General features: G+C 36.8%; 1 protein-coding gene and 1 non-coding gene across 3 annotated transcripts in view; both read left to right on the forward strand.

The window, feature by feature from the left end:
* DCBLD2 (discoidin, CUB and LCCL domain containing 2) overlaps window positions 1-24,560 on the forward strand; it is a 101,599-nt gene extending 77,039 nt beyond the window's left edge. For both annotated transcript variants that reach the window (XM_009238658.4, XM_054551194.2), the window contains 10 exons: window positions 986-1,026; window positions 1,862-2,077; window positions 3,391-3,515; window positions 8,837-8,987; window positions 9,771-9,857; window positions 10,006-10,131; window positions 13,144-13,237; window positions 19,631-19,680; window positions 20,564-20,701; window positions 21,431-24,560. In XM_009238658.4, the coding sequence (XP_009236933.4) occupies window positions 986-1,026; window positions 1,862-2,077; window positions 3,391-3,515; window positions 8,837-8,987; window positions 9,771-9,857; window positions 10,006-10,131; window positions 13,144-13,237; window positions 19,631-19,680; window positions 20,564-20,701; window positions 21,431-21,900 (1,498 nt within the window). In that variant the 3' untranslated portion in view covers window positions 21,901-24,560. The remainder of the gene's footprint in view (window positions 1-985; window positions 1,027-1,861; window positions 2,078-3,390; window positions 3,516-8,836; window positions 8,988-9,770; window positions 9,858-10,005; window positions 10,132-13,143; window positions 13,238-19,630; window positions 19,681-20,563; window positions 20,702-21,430) is intronic.
* Window positions 16,193-16,299, forward strand: LOC112132787 (U6 spliceosomal RNA). Its single transcript, XR_002914509.2, has one exon. It is a non-coding gene; the product is annotated as a U6 spliceosomal RNA (small nuclear RNA).
* Window positions 24,561-25,795: the final 1,235 nt, after the last annotated feature.

A 25,795-nucleotide genomic window follows, 5' to 3' on the forward strand; every position in this document is an offset into this window, starting at 1 on the left:
AATTGAAACCAGCTTTTCTTCAGAGGTCCTAGGCCAATTTTCATTCAGAAGACACAAGCATCATCCATATCCAGATTGGTATACAACAGGATTCAGCAGACTTGTTCTGTAAAGATCCAGCTAATAAATATTTTAGGCTTTACAGGCCACATGTCTCTGCAGCTTATTCTTTTTCTGTTTTATTTACAGCTCTTAATTCTTAACTCACTGCCCATACAAAACAGGCCATGCATGGGCAGTCATTTGCCCATCACTGGTATAGATTCAACTACCTTCCCTTCTTTTTTTTTTTTTTCTAGATTATTTTATGCAGACCCTTTCATTCCTTTACCATGTTATACCTTTAGAAAGATTTAGTGTGTGTGAATTCTCTCTTTCATACTATAAAAAAGAAAACAGGGATAAATTGCATCCTCTTGTAATGGTTTGTATGTTAGACTAAAGGCAGGAGTGTACACTGAAACTTCTTCCATGAGATGTTGATTTCTTCTAAAAAAAAAAATGAAAAATAAATCTATTAGTACCCAACTTTTCTCATGTTTATCCGAAAAAACTTGAGCCTCATTCTCTGAGAATTAGACCTTTTAGTGTATTTTCATCAAAAGCATTTGCCACAGAAAAGTGTTAAAAATCCATTTATTTCATGAAATAAAGTAGGGAGAGATCGACAGTAAACAATGAGTAAATAAATTATGAAAAAGAAGTACATATTAAAGATTACATAGAGAACTTTTGCACAATCACATATGAACCTGGGTGCTAGATACTGGTAGAGAAAGTTGTTTATGCTGATTTCAGAAGTTGCCCTGCTTGGAAATGAGACTTTTTTCCTAGGAACAATATTAGTTGTCTAATTTTTAGCCACACAGTCTTCTTGGTTCTTTTGTTGGGTGGGGGGAACCAAATCAAAAGAAAAAGTTTCACTAAATATGGGGCAATCATGTGTTATGTGAGTATCACCAAAAAAAACCCTTCTCTCTTTCAGGGGACACTTATCTACAAGTCTTTTTACATTTAAGACAAGTGGTAAGCCTTTTATGGACGTTATCATTTTTTATTTATATAATTAATATTTTTTGAACACTGTTAGGCACTGTGTCAGTTGCTGATTTATTGTACTTTCTCATTTAGTTGTCATAATAGCACTATGAGGTAAGATAGTTATCTAATAATATAATGAATAGAGCAAATTGGAAGTTCTGTATTTGTAGAGAAATGGTCATGTAAGCAAGGAAGGTTCCTTAAGAAAGATGACTTTTGAACTTGTCTGAAGAAGTAATCAATTCGTTCAACAGAAAATATTTACTGAGCACCTTCTCTTTATGTGCCAGGCATTGCTCTGGTTCGAGTGATAGAGTAGAGTTAAAGTGAAAAAACTCCTGCCTTCCTGGAGCTTACATTCTAGTAGTGAGAGATTGATGATAAGCAATGAATAAGTAATTGTTTATAATGTACTGTTTACAATATGATAAAAGATGTAGGAAAATAAGGAGGACTGGATTGAAGTTGGGAAGGGCTTCCTCCCAGGGAAGACCTCAGGGAGAATGCAACATAGACCAAAAGCCTGAAGGAGGTAAAGGAGTGAGTTACTCAGTTTTTTGGGAAGAGCATCCCAGGGAGAAGATAACGTATCTCCATTAAACTAACAGTCATGCTTGTAAATGAGCATGTTTGTAGGTTTCCTAATGATACACAAAGACATATGCCCAAGAAACACTTGCCTAGTTTTGACATTTCTCTGTTACAGTGTATTATTAGCGTAGTGTATGTTAATTAAAGATGGAATAGAAAGTTTTCAGTGAGCAGGTCTACATGCATTTTGAAATTATACCTGGAAACCAAATTTAGTCTTTTGTTTCAGGTTGTTATGGAACACTGGGGATGGAGTCTGGTGTGATCGCGGATCCTCAAATAACAGCATCATCTGTGCTGGAGTGGACTGACCACACAGGGCAAGAGAATAGTTGGAAACCCGAAAAAGCCAGGCTGAAAAAACCTGGACCGCCTTGGGCTGCTTTTGCCACTGATGAATACCAGTGGTTACAAATAGATTTGAATAAGGAAAAGAAAATAACAGGTTAAGAGATAAAAATTTTCTAGAGCAATTTGTAACACTTATTTTATTTGAAAAACTGGTAACATCTAAGATTTTCAGAGAAAATTAAGGCATTAAAATTTTAATTATATGGTTTTATATTTTCTTCACTGAAGTTAATATTACTGGAGACACATTTTATGAAACATGGCAGAGAAAAGGAGTTATTTGTGTTGGTCAGGGTTCTCTAAAAGGACACAACTAATAGGACAGATGTATATATAAAGGGGAATTTATTAAGGTGTATTGGCTCACATGATCACAAAGTGAAGTCCCACAGTAGGCCATCTGCAAGCTAAGGAGCAAGGAAGCCATTCCAAGTCCCAAAACCTCAAAAGTAGGGAAGCTGACAGTGCAGCTTTCAGTCTATGGTCAAAGGTCCGAAAGTCCCAAAGCTAAGAACTTGAAGTCTGATGTTCAAGGGCAGGAAGCATCCAGCATGGGAGAAAGATGTAGGCCAGGAGACTTATGCCAGTTTAGTCTTTTCATGTTTTCTTCTGCCTTTTTTTATTCTGGCCGTGCTGATGCTGATTAAATGGTGCCAACCCAGATTGAGGGTGGGTCTGCCTTTCCCAGTCCACTGACTCAAATGTTAATCTCCTCTAGCAACACCCTCACAGACATACCCGGGAACAATACTTTTCATCCTTCAATCAAGTTGACACTCAGTATTAACCATTACAGTATTTAATTCGTAATAGCTTTTTGTTTCCATTGTAATGAGACTCTTTTTTAAGGTAGTGTTTCAGTAGAGTGGTCTTGAGACATCTAAAATAATGGTCTCTTATGGTCATTAAGAGAAATTTATGTTAAAGGAGTCCATTTCAAATGATGAGATCATCAATTTTCCACATGTGGAGAGTATAAATTTAATTTAGGGGAATTTAGCAAATGGCCAGAATAATTGGTTGGGATTGGTTTAATTTTGTTAAAATTTTATTTTGTTTTGGTACTGTAAATAATACCAGTAATCATCTTTAATCTGTTCATTCCCAGGAAGTCATCTTACCCAGTAGTCAAAATCTATTTTATGACATTATAAACACAAGACACCAAAACAGAATAGTTCTTTACTTAATGCACACTCACAATTCTTCCTATCTATCTATCTCTCCAAGGGAATAAGGCCAAGGATTTAGTAATGGTTATGATGAAAACATGCACTTGGATATGGAAATGAGCCATAATTAGAAATGTTCGAGCTGTGCATTTCAAGTGTTTATACTTTGATGCTGAACAAACTTAGGGAATCAGACCGTGTGCATTATTAATGAAAGCAACTCTTCATTCCCCAGGCATTATAACCACTGGATCCACCATGGTGGAGCACAATTACTATGTGTCTGCCTACAGAATCCTGTACAGTGATGATGGGCAGAAATGGACTGTGTACAGAGAGCCTGGTGTGGAGCAAGATAAGGTAAAATGATTACCAAGATATTTTTAAAAAGCATTTTTAAAATGGGTGGTTGCCAAAAGTCACAGAGCTCTTCTGTATAAAAGAGATGTAGAAGTTTAGAATGTCTTATACTACCCTCTTGTGGTTATTTTAAGTAGTGTTATTGGCCTTACTCTACTGACTTTAGAAAATTCTCAGTAGTTCTAGGTTCCTTTTGGTGACTGTAACGGTGAGTACTTTTCTGATTTTTGTCATTGCATTTTTAATTGAATTGTTTAGACACTTTATTAAGAAAGTCTAAAAGGGACCTCATAATTTCTTATTTTTATGAAGCTTTTTTCAATTCACCAGATGATGGACAGCCTTTGTTCCCAGATTTCTACTCTGTAGGCAAGAAGTAAAAAAAGAAAAAAGCTGAAAGCCAACGTGCATTAAATTATAAGATATTAGAGACGAAAATTCATCTGAAGATCATCTCACCAACTTTCATCTTGGGAAACTTCTGTTTTTTCTTACATGAAGAATTGCTCTAGCATCTAATTATAATTATGGAATCTTTGTTTTAGTTAGCAACAAATTATGAAGATGCTGGAATAAGCCAGAAGAAATGATAAGGGGTGGGGAGCAGGCAGAGATGGATCTTATCAGATGTGTATCCCTTTGATCTTTAATTGGAGGAGTCCTTGTGCCTAAGGAAGATAGATGTCTCCCATCGGTACCGAAACTATGGGGCTGAGCATGATGGCTCACTCCTGTAATCGCAGCACTTTGGGATTGCTTGAGCTCAGGAGTTTGAGACCAGCCTGGGCAACATGACAACACGCCATCTCCACTAAAAATACAGAAAATTAGCCAGGCATGGTGGCGCATGCCTGTAGTCCCAGCTTCCTGGGAGGCTGAGGTGGGAGAATCACCTGAACCCAGGAGGTTGAGGCTGCAGTGAGCTGTGATCACTCCACAGCAATCCAGCCTGGGCGACAGAGGGAGACTCTGTCTCAAAGTGGAAAAAAAAGAACTAAAACGATGATGACATTTTTTCAAACTTTCCTATGAGTTTGATTTTGATTATATATTTTTGTTTTTTATCATGTATGATTTGCTAAAAAGTCTTCAATTACTACTTTTCTCATCTCTTTGTTCAAAAACCTCCAGGGGCTCATTATCTTTCACATGCATCTTAACTCCTCCACTTTTATTCAAGGCCTCTTTCTTCTCTTCTACTTGGCGTCACATGAACTTCATCTTTGGTGAGCCTCTACCTGTTAAAGAAAATAACAATACTGTCTCCATACATACCTTCTACTTCATGCCCCTAAACTTGACTACTCTTTATTCCTACCACATCCATATTTATTTGTATCACATTTATTTTGCTTGTGGAATATAGCGAAATTTTTGAAATGTTAAGAATTGTTCAGGCTTATACTATAAAAACTTCTAACAACATTAAATGATATTTCTGAAAAAGATTGTTGCATTCATTTTTGAATGGTAATTTCTCTAAGTATAGAAATCTGGGTTGATCAGTGGTTTTTTTGTTTTTGTTTTTTTGGTTTTTCCTTTCAATAATTGAAATACGTTGTCTGCTGTTTGCTGGCTTGCATTGTTTTTGACAAGAATTCTGCTATTATCTCTGTTCCTCAATATGTGATATGTCTTTTTTTCTGTGGCTCCTTTTAAGGTTTTCTTTTTATCATTTGTTTTAAGCAGTTTGATTGATGTGGCTTTTTTATATTTTTCTTCTTTTTTGTGTGTGTGTAGTTCTTTGAGCTTTTTGGATCTGTAGGTTATGATTTGCATCAAATTTAGAAAATTGTAGTTCTTTTTTTTTTCAAATATTTCCCTTCCCCAATTCTAATTTTATGAATATTATGACCGTTGAAGGTATCTCACCATTCACCAATGCTCCGTTCTTTATTTTTTTCAGTCTTTTTCTCTTTGTGTTTTAGTTTGAAAGTTTTCTGTTTTGTCTTCAAGTTCACTAATCTGTTCTTCTGAAATGTCTAATCTGTTAATCCCATCCAATGTATTTTTATCTCTGATACTGTATTTTTCACCTCTAGATGTTCAGTTTGGGAGTTTTAAGATAGTCTCCAATGTGTCTTTACATGCTCATGCTTTTCTCTATCTCTGGAACATGGAGCATATATAATAGCTCTTTTAATATCCTCATCTGCTAATGTTATCCTATGTCATATATGGGTCTTTTTATGTTGATTGACATTATGGATCATATTTTACCTGCCTGAATTTTTTTTATTGGATGCCAGACATTGTGTTACATTGTTTGGTGCTGGGGTTTTTTGTTGTTATTATTCACTTAAATATTTTTGAGCTTTATTCTGGGATGTAGTTAAGCTATTGGAAACAATGTGATATTTTCAAGGCTTGCTTTTAAACTTCATTAGGCAGGACCTGGACAGCCTTTAGTTTTCTTATTTTTCTCCACCACTGAGAAAATACTGTTCTAAGTACTCACTGCAGCGTCCCATGTATTATGAGGTTTCTCTGTTCTACCTGTTGGCAGTGTAAGGAATTCCCAGACCTAGGGAGCTCTGAGACTTGTCCTGCTGACTCCTTCCAGTGTTTCTTTTACTGGCCATAGGTCATTTCTTTACATGCAGCTGAAGATTTAAGGGAAAACTCCTTATATATTCTAGAAGTGTCTCTCTCTCTCTCTCTCACTCTATCTTTATAGCTCTCTTCTCTCCTAATCTCTGCCTACAAATTCTAGCTACCTTGTTGGCCTCCCACTCTCAGCTCTGTCTCCGCAACTCAGTGAGGCCAGCAGGCTCTGTTAGGGATCTCTCTCCCTGCACTGTGGCCTGGAAACTCTCTACAGACAGTACTGGGGCAATAAATAGCAGGGCTCACCTTATTTGTTTCCCTTCTCTCGGTCATTATTGCCCAAGGCAGCCTGTTGTCCAGAGTCTGAGAACCATTGTTTCATATATGTTATCCAGTTTCTCAGGTATGTATAGGGCTGAACAATAAATCGAATCCATTACTCTCATGGTCAGAAATGCAAACCCTCACATTGAATTGTATGAATTAACAGTCTTTCCCACTCATATAAGTCCATCTGCTCCCTCATCACCTCCAACTCAAGGGTAATTGGTGTATTCATTTTACCCCTTTTCTGAGCCTGCACATGTGCATGAGTACAGAGACTGCATTTGGTTTTGTTTTCAGAAAATGGGATTTATATATATATATACACAATTTGTTTTCATAATGTATCACTTTCTAACATTATGTCATATTTATGTGTGGTAATCAATAAAATTTAAGTTTCTTGAGGGTGGGAACTGTAGCAACCATATCCATTTTCTCTTCATGACACCTCATATACTTCTGTACATGAGGATTCTCAGTAAATGCTCATAGGTTGACTATAGCAAATCTTTTTTACTCAGTTTTTATAAAATCGAGACAGCAATATAGAGGAATATCTTAAAGATAGTTTTTATGTGTTAAAGTAATGATTTGTTATCGTCCCTGTTCCACTAATATAGTAAGAATGAAAATAATTGCCTTTCATTTTATTTCAGAGTAATATCTGAGGAAATCACGGGAGCTCACTAGTATGGAAGTTATTGTAACTGCAAAACAAACTTTTTAGGAAATGAAGGATATTAACACATCTTTCGAGATTTATAGTCTAATGCCAAGTGAATTAGCCGAAAAGAAATAGAGCCACAATACTTGGAAATAGCTTGATTGAGAATTTAAACATTTACTTAATCTCACCTTAGCTGATTAGAAAAAAAATCACTTTGATTTTAGGCAATATATGCTTATTAATGGTCTTTAGAAACTACCTTTAGTTGATCTGACCTAGAGAACAAACAGGGCTCTTTTTAGCTTATTGGAGGCCATACTTAAGTCAGAAGACCCAGAGTCAAGTTGCTGCCCTGTCATTGACTAGCTGTGCAATCCACTTACAGATTCCTGTGTCCTCCTATTTCATAGGGTTGTCTGAATTAGTTACATTAAAATGTTTTATAAATAATTAAGTGCTGGTCCATTGTAAGATACTATCATTATTTGCTTGAAGTAGTTAAGGGAATGAGACTCACCTAAACTCATATTTTTACCTAGGGATTATTTTTATAATGCATTTGTTGCTATTTAGTTACAAGCATTAAATTAGTCACAGGCTAGGCGTGGTAGCTCACACCTGTAATTCCAGCATTTTGGGGGAGGTCTAGGCGTGAGTATACTTGAGGACAGGAGTTTGAGACCAGCCTGAGCAGCATAGCAAGACCCCTTTCTACAAAAATAAAAAATCACCACTTTGATTTAAATCTCAGCACTTTGGGAGGCTGAGGCAGGTGGATGCCTTGAGGTCAACATGGTAAAACCCTGTCTCTACTAAAAATACAAAAATTAGCTGGGCGTGTTGGTGTACACCTGTAATCCCAGCTACTCAGGAGGCTGAGGCAGGAGAGTTGCTTGAACTTGGGAGGAAGAGGCTGCAGTAAGCCAAGATTGCGCCACTGCACACTAGCCTGGGCAACAAAGCGAGACCTCTTTTCTAAATAAATAAGTAAATATTGCCACACATGTTGGCATGTGCCTCTGTAGTCCTAGCTACTCAGGAGGCTGAGGTGGGAGGATCTTTTGAGCCCAGGAGTTCTAGGCTGTATTGTGCTATGATCCCGCCAGTGCATTCCTTGGATGACAGAGGAAGACTCTATCTCTAAAAATAATTAATAATTTAAGCATAAAATAGCATTTCAAAGTCACTTCTAGTTTAAATAGCAGCATGGAACGAAAACCGGGATAATAGGAGAACTGTCTTTATGCAGTTTATCCAGTAGGTGGAGGTATATATCTGTTATGTTTGTTAGTATATGTTCCTTAGTATATGTTCACCTTCAGCCTGTTGAGAGAAAAATTATGAAAAGTACACAAGCAAAATATTTCCCCTAAGACCTGGCATGATCAATTTTGTTTTACTTTAAAAATAAAAATTAATATATTTAAATAGTTGGTAATTCCACAGGACTAGAGTTACTAATTTATTAATAGGATAAATTGTCTCACTGGATTTGAAACCTTTTACCCAAATGCCAAGTTAGCCCTCTTGTTAAGTTCTTAAATCATCTTAAAATCATTTCTATATTAAATATTTTTCTTTTATAAACTTTTGATAAAAATGTGCAGCATCTTAATAGTTTTCCAAATTATGATTATTTTCTTAAAAATTAATCCTTATTGTCATACTTTACAGATGTAATTTAAGGCCTAGAGCAAAGAACAAAAACATGTTTAAGTGGAGAAATTTAGCCCTGACCTCTATTGATTTGAAGTACCAATTTGTTGTTGTTTTTTTAAAGATATTTCAAGGAAACAAAGATTATCACCAGGATGTGCGTAATAACTTTTTACCACCAATTATTGCACGTTTTATTAGAGTGAATCCTACCCAATGGCAGCAGAAAATTGCCATGAAAATGGAGCTGCTTGGATGTCAGTTTATTCCTAAAGGTAAAGAGACAGTGTGTTTAAGATATGTTATTTTTACTGGATTGCCAATTTAAAATGGTTTTGCTGTTCTCAGAGAGAGTAATTAATAATGTGAGTGTTTTTCTGGTTAAACTCTAATTACAATATCTTCTTAAACGGATGTTAAAAAAATAAATGGTTACCATATTAAAAAGTTACTTATCAGAATGGTTTCCAAAATTATAAGTGGAAGAAGAAATAGCATCATTCATGAGATAATGTAAATGAGATCACTTTCCAAATTTAGTCTCAATCCTAATAATTTTAAATCAGGTCTCATATACTGTAATATTTGTTTAACATAAGCATAAAAGATTGTAACAATACATTTAAAGCAAGAATAATTTATCTCAATATTATACATTTTAATATACTGTTTACTTTTGTACCCCCAAAGGCTACCACAATGCCTGACACATCGTTGGCCCTCCATAAATAATTATTAAATGAATTGAATAAGTACTATATCAAAATATGGATGACTCCTTTATAGCTTTAGCATTCAACATCACTTTCCACCCCATTATTCTTCTTCCTAAGATTATTTTCAGATGATTTAATTATTTAAAAACTGAGAAATCCTGGCATATTTGTGCATTTATTGCAGAGTATAATATTTATCCTTCCAATATATTTCTCTCTGAGAGTTAAAATTATTCTGCAGAATTAAATACTTTAGGAAATATTGAAGACATTTAGCATTACTATTTTTAGTTATGATTTTTAAAAACAAAATGTTTAAATTTTTCTAAACCATTTTTCAAGGTCGTCCTCCAAAACTTACTCAACCTCCACCTCCTCGGAACAGCAATGACCTCAAAAACACTACAGCCCCTCCAAAAATAGCCAAAGGTATGCCTGTTTTTAATGTGAGAATTTGATATTCCTTGGATTTATGGCGCAACTTTCCAAAAATATATGAAAAGCATTATCAGATAAGTTTATGTTAATCAAGTTGGTACAGATTAAAAAGTAAAGAGCTTTTGAAACTTTTTTAAAGGTCGTGCCCCAAAATTTACGCAACCACTACAACCTCGCAGTAGCAATGAATTTCCTGCACAGACAGAACAAACAACTGCCAGTCCTGATATCAAAAATACTACCGTAACTCCAAATGTAACCAAAGGTATGCAAACATGGAAATGAACGCCTAGTACATAGTATTGTTTTGTTTTTAACTAAAGTTTTCACGGGCATTTTTAAACCTTCAGTTTATTTTCTTCCAACTATAGTTTTTAAGTATAGCAAAAAAAAAAATTATTTTTTTTCATAGGAAAAGACTGCATTGATCTAAGTTGTAGTCTCTGCTGCCATGTAGAATTGCTCTTTAAATATTTAGAGAAGGCCATGGTGTTGCAGGCCGCCTCTTGTGATTTATTTTTCCTTACAGCTAAACATGTTGACTCTCAGGCTTAGAAATACAATATTTTCTAGAAATAACTGAAATCATAGCAGGAAACAAACTTGTTTCCCTTGATAATATATTAATTTAATGGATAGGGAACTTGATGGCAAACAGGGGAAAATAAAAACAGAACTTTTAGTAGAAACTAATAATTGTTTAAAAATACTCTGAGTTAACATATTCATAAAAAAAAACTTTGGTCTCTTTTTAAGTGTTTGCAATTATATTTTTTAAGATTATAAATACAAATTTATTAGAATTTACTTTCAAGTTTTGTTATCAGTGATAAATAAGGCCTCAAAATATATAAAACGTAGTAGTCTTACTAGTTGTTGAAAAACAAAATTTCAATTGAATTAAAAAAAGTGTCAATGTCATAGTAGACTAAGTATCAGGGTTCTCACATAAAAAGCTTACTTGTTTTCAGGAAAGTGCAGAGAGAGAAAGCAGTTCATCCAAAGTAATTTGTGCCACATAGAACTTCAGTCATTCTCATTTTTTGAAAGTTTGCCTGGATTCAGATAACTTTCTCTGACTTTCCCCATGTTGGTTTCTTTCCCATCTTCTGAAGCATTTTCATAAAGACGAATTACTTTCTCGTGCTACAGGTAGAGCTAGAGAGAATCAAGAGTTCTCAGAGGCAGGAGATCTCAGCATCTTTTAACTGCTTACCAGTTGTCAGAAGGCATGTACTTAGGCAGAATCCCAGACCACGTGCCTAGATGGAGATCAGTCACTGAAAAGTGTTGCTCATCTTAAAATCTGATTGCATCTCAGAACCTGAAGGCGAAAAAGAGTCCTTAGTTAAATAATTTCCTTCCAGAATTAGGATCCCTGTATGCCCAAAAAGAATAACAAAGAATGAGTTGGTCTTCTCAAAGACCTCCTGTCTCTTTTTTGGGGGGATGGTAGTATATAAATTTATTTTTTGAACCTAAGAAGATGTTTTAAAGCCTCTGATTAAATCACACAGCATCCATCTAAACTTGATTATCTTCTCTTGTCTCACTAATCTTACGGAAAAAAACACACTTACCGTTGTGAATTCTGAGTGCTTTCTAGTCTAAGTCATTATTTCTGTTTATGGACTTCTCCATTTTTACAGCCAGGCTGAGAGTGATTTCATGGAAAAGATTATGTCATAGTGAGATTTGTGCCTCTGTAGTTTCCAGGTCCTCCCTCAGGGGGGCCCGTGGCACCAGCTGGCTGTCCTTCTGAAAGGCTGCAGTAGCTCTTCTGTCTGTTCTCAGCTGTAGCTATTTTAAATGTTCCCCTTATTTTCAAACCTTTCACCCAGATATCTTCACCCACTCTCAGTTACCACTCCAACTTCACAGAGAAAGTAGGGAGTTTCCTTCCAGTGAAACTCCCTTTTTGTGGAGGCTACAAACCTATCTGTATCCTCTGTTCACTGCAGTGAAAAGGGGGCTTCCTTATGTTGCCCAAGGCTGATTATATCACCTGTGCCCTGGTTCCCCTCCATCCACCTCTCACAGACCCGATCTTACTGATTATCCTCTCCCTCTCCTATATCTTCAGCCTCTTTCTCTCTTTTGGATACAGTTGTTTTAAGGAATAAAGATGCTGCAGGTTAGACTCATTGCAGTGTCTGGCTCTGAGCCCCCAGTAAATATCAGCAGGTGCTGCTATTATCATCTTCATGGCAGGTAGGGGGTTGAGCGACAAACTAATATCCCAAGTGACCTTAGGCAGATCATTTTCTATATCTGGGCCCAGAATTCCTTATCTCTGGAGTGAAATTAGGGGATTAAATGATCCCTAAATCTCTCCCAGTTCCAGCATTATGCTGGCTTCTGACCTGTTCACACACACATTTCCAATTGACTTTCTTAACACCACATTGTTACCTTCCCATATATATATATGAATGTTTTGCCATTATGATGTAACATCATTTCAATTGCTGGATTATTTTCTCTTGTAAGGAGGATACCATGATTTATTCCTTCTCATTTTTGGGCATTTGGATTATTTCCAATTTTTCACTCTTCTGCAGAAACAGGGAGAACATCTTTAAGGATGCATCTTTTTTTAGTTTCTGAGAATAAATTCTAGGAATGGAATTGCCAATAGATTTTTGTACATATTGCCCAAAAATGCCAATCAGTGAGATAGTATCAGTTTATATTTCCATTAAAAAATAACTGTTTCCTGGTAGCCTGTTCATCAATTTAGTTGTTGTTTTAAATAGTTGCCACTTTGATTAGCAAAAGTAGTATTTTGTTGTTTTAACTTTTTTTGTGTTGGTTGTTTAACTTGTATTTCTTTGATTACTAGTGAAGCTAACATATTTAATGGTTACTTGTATTTTTTAATGTATTGCTAGTTAATCTCTACTGATTTTTCTCTTAAGTGTTTGGATTTGACTTGTAATGCCCTACAATATAATAATTATTTACAGTAACTCTTCTCATATGTAGAAAATATATTTTCCCAATTTTTCATTTGTCTTTCAATTTCATTTTAGTGATTTAAAAATTTAGGAAAATTTCACATCTCTACACAGATGGAATGAATAGTGTAACAGGCTTTTGTGTATCTGCAAAAGCTTCTTCAGTTACCACCACATGCCCAGTCTTGACAAATAACGTTTATGGTATTTCTGTGAGGTAGAAAAATGTTGAAAGATGATGTGGTTAATTCTCCCTAGTGATTTCTGCCTTTGGTGTTAATATGGCTTTTGTTTGTCTGTTTTTGTCCTTGTAACTTCAGATGTAGCGCTGGCTGCAGTTCTTGTCCCTGTGCTGGTCATGGTCCTCACTACTCTCATTCTCATATTAGTGTGTGCTTGGCACTGGAGAAACAGGTTAGTACATAACTAGTTCACCTGAGTCCAAAACTACCAAATGTGAAGTAGAAGCTAAATATAGAAGATGAACTACACACAAAATGTTTACCTGTTTGAGAGTGAGAGTTAAGGTAGTTATTAAAATGAAAATTTCATGCTTCTCCTTTATTCCCATTAAAAATAAGTAAGTTCAATTCCACAATCAGTTACTAAGTACCTTTTTTGTATCAAGTTCTGCATTATACACTGGGATATGTACATTAATATGAACAATTTCTGACACATGATAGTTACATTTACTTAAAGAATGAGACACAATTCCTTTCTCTGAAGTGTTTAGCAGGGTTGACTAACAAGGAACTATATCATGTGGTTTGATGAGTTATGAATCATGAGAACTAACTGAAGTTTTTTCTTCAGGAAAGGGGAATCCTCAAGTTTGGCTTGCTTTGCCTTAAAGGAGTTGTAGTTGGCTAGATAGAGGAAGGTAGATGTCTTTGTTCGGGATGCTATAAGAAAATACCATAACCTGGCTGACTTATAAATAATAGAATTGATTTCTCACAGTTCTGGAGGCTGAGAAGTCCAAGATCAAAACACTGCAGATGCGATGACTAGTGAGGGCCTGCCGTCTGGCTCATTCATCAACAGTGCTTTCTTGCCCGATCCTCTCATGGTGGAAGGGATAAACAAGCTCTCTCAGGCCTTTCCTGTAAGGGCACCAATCCCATTCATGAGGACTCTGCCTTCATGACCTAATCACTTACCAAAGCCCCACTTTCTAATGGGGGTTAGGATTTCAACATATGAATTTTGGAGAGATGCAAATATTCAGACCATAGCAGTAGAGAATGGCCCAACCTGAGCAAATTGTTTTAGTGAAGGCACAGAGATACGGAATGTAGGCAAAATAGTGAGTCATTGCATGTACGCTTGGCGTGGGAGAGTCCTGAGAAATAACCATAGAGGTGCAGTCTGGGCCTGGATCAGGAAAGGCTTTTCTGGAAGAGAGAAATTTAGATTTTATTCTATAGATGGAAAGTCACTTGAGTGTCAAGTAAAGAGGTGATATTGTCAGATGATTGTACAAAGATGGGGGCAGTTTTGAAGGGTAGATTGAAGAGGAGAGAGGCTGAGAGACTTAGCAAGATGAGTTAGGAAACCACTGAGGCCAGGCAGGCACATAACACACTGATTCTAGGAAAGGGAGAAGAGATGGAGTGGAGATGTTTCCCAGTAGCATTGACAGGTTGTATGACTAGTTGTCTAGTAAGGAAGAAGTGATACAGGAGGAATCTGAGGTTTCTGGCTTGTGCAGTTAGACCAGTAGAGGTGTCATGAGTTGAGATAACAGAGCAGGAGGGACAGTTTTGGTGGAGAATGAAAATGACTTCATTTGTTCAGCCATGCAACAAATATTTGAATACTTGGTTGTTACCCTGTGTCAAGTATTGAGCCATGTGCTGGGGATTCCAGTGATGAACGCCAAAGCTTACAGATTAGGAACGGATGCAATGCAAAAAAAACTCCCAGCTGTAACACCAACCATAGAATATATACCATGGGAGGAAGCTAGTGGATCCCAGCTTCATGAGCAGGCTGTCTAAGCAGAGACACAGCAGATTAGTATGAGAACAATAGGGAAAGGAAAGGACTTTAGGAAATTCCAAAGAGGAGAGAGTATGATGCATTTAAGGAACTTAGCAACAACAGTGATAGTAGTGGTGAGGCCCGCAGCAGCAGTAGCTAATTTTTATAGAAAATTGAAGGCTAATCTTAGTCACTATTCTACATAATTATTCTAAATACCTGTATTTTCTATTTTCAATTTTTAGTGATTTAAAAATTTAGGAAAATTTCACATCTCTACACAGATGGAATGAATAGTATAACAAGCTTTTGTGTATCTGCAAAAGCTTCTGCAGTTATCACCACATGCCCAGTCTTGACAACATGCACCTCTACGCAAATTATTCTAAATACCTGTATTAATTAATTTAATCCTCAAACAATCTACGAAGCAGGCACTATAATAAGCCCCATTTTACAGAAGGAGAAAATGAGACACAACATAAATAACTTGCCCAAGGTCACTCGGCTAGTACATAGGCAGAGGGGAGTTTTGGACCAGACTTGAGAGATCGTGCTCTTACCCACTGCTGCTCTGAACACATAATAAATAAAGTATGACTCACTGTTATTAAAGCACAGGGTGTGAGGGGGAGGACTGAGGAGTGCTGCTGTTGAGAGGGCAGGAGTCAGACAGAGCCTGAGGTCAGTTTGGGATAGTGTTGAAAGGACCCTGTGGACATCCAGACTCCTGAGGCAATTCGACCACACACCTGGTGTTAAGGACACGATCTAAGCTGGAGAAATGAAGTTACTGTTAGGAATGTAGTTGAAATCACTGATGAGTGGCTTTATGACAAGGAGTAAAGGAGCAGATACCATTAATGTGCTGTGGAAAATAGGGAGGAAGAGAATGATAATAAAAACAGCTGCAGCTTATTGAATCCAGAGCTAATTCTAAGCACTTCATATGTGATGAATAAGTAACCGGAAGCTTTGTCACTTATGTGTATAAAATCCTTTATAGTACAACCTATGGCTAATATTGATGCCATAAATTTGTTGTCCTAGTCATATAGGGCATCTAACTTCTATTTAGAAAAGATGATTTATTTATTTTTTTATTTCTAAATCATATGATGATTAGAGCATTTTCAGAGAGAAAGGTGTTTAATCAGTATATTTTATTATTTCTTTTCCATTCAAGTGTTTCATTAACATCTTCAACACCTATTATCTTTTTCACAAATTTTATATTATACTGTACTTTGAAATAATGAAATAAGTATACCTATGCTTTAAAATGAGGATGCATTTAGTATCAAAAATATAGTCTTATACTGGAGAATGTTTCCTAGTAGGAAAAGCACATGGCTTGGGCTTTTTATGAAAACCACATTTGTGGTGCTCACTTCGGCAGCACATATACTAAAATTGGAACGATACAGAGAAGATTAGCATGGCCCCTGTGCAAGGATGACACGCAAATTCGTGAAGCTTTCCATATTTTTAATTGACCACATAGTTGAAAGTAAAGCACTCATCAGCAAATGTAAAAGAACAGAAATTATGATAAACTGTCTCTCAGACCACAGTGCAATCAAACTAGAGCTCGGGATTAAGAAACTCATTCAAAACCTCTCAACTACATGGAAACTGAACAACCTGCTCCTGAATGACTACTGGGTACATAAGGAAATGAAGGCAGAAATAAAGATATTCTTTGAAACCAATGAGAACAAAGACACAACATACTAGAATCTCTGGGACACATTCAAAGCAGTGTGTAGAGGGAAATTTATAGCACTAAATGCCCACAAGAGAAAGCAGGAAAGTTCTAAAATGGACACCCTAACATCACAATTAAAAGAACTACAGAAGCAAGAGCAAACACATTCAAAAGCTGCAGAAGGCCAGAAATAACTAAGATCAGAGCAGAACTGAAGGAGATAGAGACACAAAAAAACCCTTCAAGAAATCAGTGAATCCAGGAGCTGGTTTTTTGAAAAGATCAACAAAATTGATAGACTGCTAGCAAGACTAATAAAGAAGAAAAGAGAGAAGAATCAAATAGACACAATAAAAAATGATAAAGGGAATATCACCACCGATCCCACAGAAATACAAACTACCATCAGAGAATACTATAAAAACCTCTACGCAAATAAACTAGAAAATCTAGAAGAAATGGATAAATTCCTAGACACATACACCCTCCCAAGACTAAACCAGGAAGAAGTTGAATCCCTGAATAGACCAATAACAGGCTCTGAAATTGAGGCAATAATTAATAGCCTACCAACGAAAAAAGTCCAGGACCAGACGGATTCACAGCCGAATTCTACCAGAGGTACAAGGAAGAGCTGGTACCATTCCTTCTGAAACTATTCCAATCAATAGAAAAAGAGGGAGTCCTCCCTAACTCATTTTATGAGGCCAGCATCATCCTGATACAAAAGCCTGGCAGAGACACAACCAAAAAAGAGAATTTTAGACCAATATCCCTGATGAACATCAACGCAAAAATCCTCAATAAAATACTGGCAAACCGAATCCAGCAGCACATCAAAAAGCTTATCCACCATGATCAAGTGGGCTTCATCCCTGGGATGCAAGGCTGGTTCAATATACACAAATAAATAAACGTAACCCAGCATATAAACAGAACCAAAGACAAAAACTACATGATTATCTCAACAGATGCAGAAAAGGCCTTTGACGAAATTCAACAGCCCTTCATGCTAAAAACTCTCAATAAATTAGGTATTGATGGGACTTATCCCAAAATAATAAGAGCTATGTATGACAAACCCACAGCCAATATCATACTGAATGGGCAAAAACTGGAAGCATTCCCTTTGAAAACTGGCACAAGACAGGGATGCCCTCTCTCACCACTCCTATTCAACATAGTGTTGGAAGTTCTGGCCAGGGCGATCAGGCAAGAGAAAGAAATAAAGGGTATTCAGTTAGGAAAAGAAGAAGTCAGTTTGTCCCTGTTTGCAGATAACATGATTGTGTATTTAGAAAACCTCATCGTCTCCGCCCAAAATCTTCTTAAGCTGTTAAGCAACTTCAGTGAAGTCTCAGGGTACAAAATCAATGCGCAAAAATCACAAGCATTCTTATACACCAATAACAGACAAACAGAGAGCCAAATCATGAGTGAACTCCCATTCACAATTGCTTCAAAGAGAATAAAATACCTAGGAATCCAGCTTACAAGGGATGTGAAGGACCTCTTCAAGGAGAACTACAAACCACTGCTCAATGAAATAAAAGAGGACACAAACAAATGGAAGAACTTTCCATGCTCATGGATAGGAAGAATCAATATCATGAAAATGGCCATACTTCCCAAGGTAATTTATAGATTCAATGCCATCCCCATCAAGCTACCAATGACTTTCTTCACAGAATTGGAAAAAACTACATTAAAGTTCATATGGAACCAAAAAAGAGCCCACATTGCCAAGACAATCCTAAGCCAAAAGAACAAAGCTGGAGGTATCACGTTACCTGACTTCAAACTATACTACAAGGCTACAGTAACCAAAACAGCATGGTACTGGGACCAAAACAGAGATATAGACCAATGGAATAGAACAGAGCCCTCAGAAATAATACCACACATCTACAACCATCTGATCTTTGACAAACCTGACAAAAAGAAGAAATGGTGAAAGGATTCCCTATTTAATAAATGGTGCTGGGAAAACTGGCTAGCCATATGTAGAAAGCTGAAACTGGATCCCTTCCTTACACCTTATACAAAAATCAATTCAAGATGGATTAAAGACTTAAATGTTAGACCTAAAACCATAAAAACCCTAGAAGAAAACCTAGGCAATACCATTCAGGACACAGGCATGGACTTCATGTCTAAAACACCAAAAGCAATGGCAACAAAAGCCAGAATTGACAAATGGGATCCAATTAAACTAAAGAGCTTCTGCACAGCAAAAGAAACTACCATCAGAGTGAGCAGGCAACCTACAGAATGGGAGAAAATTTTTGCAATCTACTTATCTGACAAAGGGCTAATACCCAGAATCTACAAAGAACTCAAACAAATTTACAAGAAAAAAAACAAATAACCCCATCAACAAGTGGGCGAAGGATATGAACAGATACTTCTCAAAAGAAGACATTTATGCAGCCAACAAACACATGAAAAAATGCTCATCATCACTGGCCGTCAGAGAAATGCAAATCAAAACCACAATGAGTTACCATCTCATACCAGTTAGAATGGTGATCATTAAAAAGTGAGGAAACAACAGGTGCTGGAGAGGATGTGGAGAAATAGGAACATTTTTACACTGTTGATAGGACTGTAAACTAGTTCAACCATTGTGGAAGTCAGTGTGGTGATTCCTCAGGGATCTAGAACTAGAAATACCATTTGACCCAGCCATCCCATTACTGGGTATATACCGAAAGGATTAATGCTGCTATAGAGACACATGCACACATATGTTCATGGCAGCATTATTCAAAATAGCAAAGACTTGGAACCAACCCAAATGTCCAACAGTGATAGACTGGATTAAGAAAATGTGGCACATATATACCATGGAATACTATGCAGCCATAAAAAATGATGAGTTCATGTCCTTTGTAGGGACATGGAGGAAGCTGGAAACCATCATTCTCAGCAAACTGTCCCAAGGACAAAAAACCAAACACCACATGTTCTCACTCATAGGTGGGAATTGAACAATGAGAACACTTGGACACAGGAAGGGGAATATCACATACCAGGGCCTGTTGTGGGGTAGGGGGAGCAGGCTTACCAGTGAATTTACTCTATTTGCTAACTTCTCTTCTGTATTTTTCCAGAAAGAAAAAAACTGAAGGCACCTATGATTTACCTTACTGGGACCGGGCAGGTAACTCACATGGTCTTTGCATCTCATTTCTATCAGAGGGATGTCCCTCCCCTACAGGGGGCAGTAGTGAAAAAAGAGTCATTCTCAGGCCCAGGTGAACTCCGCGACACTGTTAGAACAATGGCATTACTCTTCAGTTCTCACCATTTTTACCCTTCTGCAAAATCTCTTGTAATTCATAAGTAATGAAATGAAAAGTACAAATTTCTTAAAACAAGCTCTGTTCTTTTTCTTCTGGAAAACTTGTGTAGTTTGTCCTGTGTATCTGTTTCTCATGAGGAGACCGGCTTTCTGTGGCCCATGCGAACACTGAGTAAGAAACAAGACTGTGGTCTCCAGGACACAGTGTGTGTTTGTCCTCTGCCATGGTTATTCACCAAGTGGAGTCCAGCAGTTTAGGAATTAGGAGGTCTCCCATGATGAGTTGTCATCTGAATTGCTGCAAGTGACACCAAAGGGGCCCCCCTACCAGTCTCTCACTTCCCAATCTCACTACTGGATCAGCTCTTAGGAGCCAGGAGAGTTCACTGCTGTGGCTAGGATAGAAAAGGGCAGCTAGTGCCCCAGGGTAGATCTTGGAAAATATTTTTTGGGAAAAAAGTAATTAAAGCCACCCTTAAAATAGATACTGTATCTGGCTGTACTATCCTCACAGTGATTTGCCTGCATGTGTTTGGTAGAGATTTCTACCATGTACTGCTTGGTGCTGGATAGTCTATCACAGCAAAAAAAAAAAAAAAAAAAAAGTTGGATTATAAAGGCAACTTTGTAGAGATATTTGTTATAGAAATGGCTTAAATGCAACAGGATTTCTCTCTTGATACTACTGTTTGAGATACAGGTTTTTATTTAATGGTCTCTTTGGCTTACCGTCACAATGAAGGTTGGTGGAAAGGAATGAAGCAGTTTTTTCCTGCAAAAGCAGTGGACCATGAGGAAACCCCAGTTCGCTATAGCAGCAGTGAAGTTAATCACCTGAGTCCAAGAGAAGTCACCACAGTGCTGCAGGCTGACTCTGCAGGTAACTATGTTGCAGCCTTCTGGTACCAGGCAGAGGGAGAAACTGCTTAGGTTTGCTATAAAGTGCTTTGGGATTTACAGTTCTTTGATCCGTTTCATGTTACGAATTGTTTCCTAAAGGTAGAACCACTTTTTTAAAAGGTGACTCTTCAGAGAGTCATTTCTGTATCTCGGATGTTCTGTCTGTAAAGTTGGGACATTGATTTCTAAAGACTCTGGGCATTATGTATGTTAACTGAGGCTTGTGGGGAGACCCGAGATGTTGAGAGGAGAGCGGGAAAGACAGAAGAAGCCTTACAGTGTTTATCCTCTTAGCCTAGTACATACTTATTTTAAATATTTCCTAATATTTCAAAAAAATCTCTGAAATTATTTTTCAAGATTAATATTTATTCCAGTAACTGAGTGTTTCTTTTCCAATGAAATATTCTGAAAATAATTCAGAAATGAAATATTCAGTAAAGAAATATTTTGTCTGTAAATCTAAAGAACATATATGAAAATTCTATATGCAAAATTACATGAAGGAGACTTTCTGGTATATTATTACTATGAGAAGTACTAGACAGTATGTTTAATTTTAATTTTCAAAGTTCTTGCAGATTAAGTATTGATGGCAACAAAAGTACCCTAAAGAATGTGCTTTTAGTGTAATCTGCAGCTGCCACCCTAAATTATGCAATCTCTTTACTAGTAAAATGACTTTTCTGTTGTTTTGTGATATCCACAGAGTATGCTCAGCCACTGGTAGGAGGAATTGTTGGTACACTTCATCAGAGATCTACCTTTAAACCAGAAGAAGGAAAAGAAGCAGGCTATGCAGACCTAGATCCTTACAACTCACCAGGGCAGGAAGTTTATCATGCCTATGCTGAACCACTCCCAATTACGGGGCCTGAGTATGCAACCCCAATCATCATGGACATGTCAGGGCACCCCACAGCTTCAGTTGGTCTGCCCTCCACATCCACTTTCAAAGCTATGGGGAACCAACCTCCCCCACTAGTGGGAACTTACAATACACTTCTCTCCAGGACTGACAGCTGCTCCTCAGCCCAGGCCCAGTATGATACCCCGAAAGGTGGGAAGCCAGGTCCACCTGCCCCAGATGAATTGGTGTACCAAGTGCCACAGAGCACACAGGAAGTATCAGGAGCAGGAAGGGATGGGGAATGTGATGTTTTTAAAGAAATCCTTTGAAGGTGATGCTGCTTTTTACAAAGCATCGTTTTAAAGCACATGGCCTTTTTTTTTTTTTTTAATTATTAGTGGTAGTAATATATAGAATGTATTATGTAACTGTCACTGAAGTGGTTGGGGAAAATGTGGTGACTGAGGTACAGGAAACTACTAATCTTGCCATCTTGCTTTAAGGTGTTATGGTGGCACAGTTACTGCTCACCTGTTAAATTTCAAATGTCCTGTTTGATACTACTGTAGAACACTATTTTTAATACAGAAAAAGCTCCCTATAATGCACTTCAGAGAAATTAAAAATCACTGAGAGTATTTATTACCAATGCTGCAGGTACATTAATGAACTCGAGATGGCTCTGTAAGCCTGACTGGCAATAACGCACGGTACTGTTCTTGAAATACCTAATGGCTTGAAATTCTAGTCTGTTTGTGAAAGATGGGTACTATCATGATTTCCTCTTCTATTCCTATATTCTTTTCTGGATTTTTTTTTAATAATTAGTGATATGAGCATTGTTTTGATTGCAGCCATATCCACTTATCCATCTTAAGATCTATATAGCTGGGATTCTCTGACTTGTAATGAGCAGGGGGATTGCTTTTTCACTTTGTGACACTCTTTAGAGCTTTAATGCTTCACAGTATATGGCCTGGTCTCATCCTTGCGTGTTCCACTTGAGGCCCTTGGTGACTTGCCCCATTCTTGTGTTTATAAAACGTTTGAGTATTTCTGATGAGTGATGCTTGCCTTAGTCTCATGAATTCAGATCCCTTCATGTCTTTTAAGTATGCTCCTCTATGTGTAAACAGGAACAACTTTATGATTTGAAAGCTTTAAAGGAGATTCTTCTCCCACCCCCAACTTTATTTGCAATGGGATTTTTCCTAGGAGAGTTACGAAAAGTTGAAGGCTTCTAAGGGAATACTGTAAACATGACCCACTTATATTTATCACAGTGAAAGGCAAAATTATTCACTCAGAAGTAATATAAATTACCTCTTCAAAAAGTAACCAGAATTTGTCCTTTTTGGTTTTATACATTCACAAACATATACATTTTTCTTGAGTCTCAAGGTATTTTATATTTTTAGTCAGAAAAAATAATTTTTCATTTCAGTTTTCCATAAACTGTTACACAAAATATAAACCTAACGTGTATTTTTCAGGACTGCGTGATCGTGCACTTTGTGTGGTAAGAGGTTTGAGTAGTCCTGTATGTCACCTAGGGAACAGACATTATAGCTTCCTAGCAAATGAATATTCTTGCCTTGTTTTTGATACTTCCTGGCAGCTTCCATGACACCACTTGTTCATACCTGCCCAGAGCTAGTTTTAGACATGGCAAAATAGAAATCATCTGTAATTTATTAGCCAACAATGTAAAACCATCTTTAAAAGCCTTCAGACTGGCAAGACGACATGAGCAGCTCATCATATGATAAAAATATATAAATTTGACATTCCCTCTTCCATAAACCTTTGTTTATAGATTTAATGTTGAACAGTACTTTTCCATAAAGTTCTAGTCACTTCTGTTGGCCTGAGCCACCAGATTATGATGTTGCCAGAATTCACTCAATTTGAATAAAGATGAACAGTATTTGTTTTCTTGTTTCCATGAATTATATCAGTATTCTAAAACATTGCTTCAGAAAGAGAACTGTTTATTTCTGCAGGCTTCCTGTCCTTTTGTGGTATGGTTTTGTTGGCCTTATTTTCACTGGCTTTTCCTTCTCCAAACTTTGAGGCACGATTTCATTCATTGAAGAATCAATACATATTTTGTTTCAAAATGTTTGAAACAAAAGACATAGATGGTAGACTTTTATTAAAACATATATGGATGTAAAGCACATGTATTAATGCAGTCATCCCTTTTCAGGTGGGAAGAGAGCAAACCAGTTGATTTTTTAATTCATCCTTAGTACACGGAGAATATACTTTTCCTCAAGTAATATACCTGTTTGAAGCTTTAAGACAGATGTTTTTGGTAACTATTTCATTTTCCCAAAGAAATTTGCTATTCTTGTGTTAATTGTGTATACCTGATTGTTTTTTCCTGGAGGTTTTTGTTGTTGTTTAGTTTTGGGCTGTTTTTTTTTTAAGAGAGGCAAGTGTTTTCTGAAATGATGCATATTTTAAGACTCGATTCATATTGCCACTGTGCTATCCTTGAACTACCAATAATTTTTATAAAATATCTAGTTTTTACTACTTTTATATAAACTTTACTTTCCAGATGAAGAGCTGAGCCTGATTCAAATGGTTTTTCTGCTTTGTACTTCTTTTTAGTTCATTGGTTTTTATAGTAGAGGTTTTCTATTTGTTTTTGTTTTTTTTACTACATTTGTATGTCTGATACATATACAGCTTTGGAGACAATCAAGTAACAACTGAAAATGTGAAAGTAACCTTATCTGACAAAATTCCCTTGAATTTTTATCCTTTGCTTGCAACATTTAAGACTCAAAGTCACTGGTGTATTGGATTAAGTTTCTTCCTGTTAATGCAGTTATAGAAATACACCGGAGACACAACAAATGTGGCCATTATAGGTTTCATAAAATTACACTGACTTGGCTGTTACTTGATCTTAGGAAACAGCACAGTTTAAGATATTGTGAATTCTGACTTATACTTTATTAAATGCTGTAAATCTAAATAGATCCTGTTGGATGTGATGGGTCTAGTCCAGTTTATTTAAGTTCATGTTTCACTGTTTGCACTTTGCATTGAACAATGGGTTTATTCGCTGATGTAAACGGTTCGAGTGAAGAATTAATGCAGTAAGCATGACAACACATACACACTTGCCTCTCCCCATCTCCAGAAGAGGGGAGCAGAGTCCGAGCTTATCTAAATATGAATGTGGCCACAAAGCTGTGGAAAGTGACAAAGCTTAAACACCTTTGCCCTGGCTCTGCACTGTCACCTAGAGAGCAAGAGGTCTATAGAAACATCATGTCACATGAAACGATTCTCTGCTTTTTGGTTCTGAACTTGAAGTCCCTAAACTGCAAAATCGAAGAGTTGGATGGTTATTAAAATGCTTTAAAGTCAACTGTGGCACCAATTCTCATGTAATCCAACTTGTGTGTGTGTGTGTGTGTTGTTTTTTTTTTGTGGCACTGGGAAAAGTGGAAACAAACATGTAGTGAAATACATATTGGAAATAAAAATGGTTTGAGCGTCAGTGATATTCTCCCAGAATGTACTTTTCTTACCTCGGCATGTACTGTAGTCACTCAGTATTTGTATATGTTGCTAGAATTTAGATTGTAAAATAGTGAAATTTTAATGTGTTCATTTGTTTTTAATAAATTGTATATATGTCTTGCTCAGATTATTTGGTTTAAATAAAACAACCTTGAGGTTTGTAGCTTTTCCTTATACTATAAAATGCCAGATTCTTCCATTTTAACCTAATTTATGGCCAATATTGTGCTTCCAGCAACATTTGAAAATGCCACTGTTGGTTTTTACCTTGACTTTTTCTATGACCAGCGCCATCCTTTTTTTTAAAGAATAATTTCAACTTTTATTTTAGATTCTAAGGGTACATGTGCAGAGTGCAGGTTTGTTACATGGGTATATTGTGTGATACTGAGGTTTGTGGTATGAATGATCCCATCATCCAGGTTGTAAGCATAGTACCCAATACATAGTCTTTCAGCCCTTGCCTTCCCCTCGCTCCCCCCGCCGCAGTCCTCAGTGTCTATCGTTCCCATCTTTATGTCCTTGTGTACCCACAGCACCATCCTTTTTGAAGCCTGATTTACTTTATATCAACTGAACTTCAGCAGCCACACTGCAGCCTATGGGTATGTGGTATGAGGGGAAAATCACACTGATTACATGTGATTCCAGTTCTGGTACCTTCCTTTTGCACCTCAAAGT

The sequence above is a fragment of the Pongo abelii genome, chromosome 2 (genome assembly GCF_028885655.2).
Source record: "Pongo abelii isolate AG06213 chromosome 2, NHGRI_mPonAbe1-v2.0_pri, whole genome shotgun sequence".
Lineage (NCBI taxonomy): Eukaryota > Metazoa > Chordata > Mammalia > Primates > Hominidae > Pongo > Pongo abelii.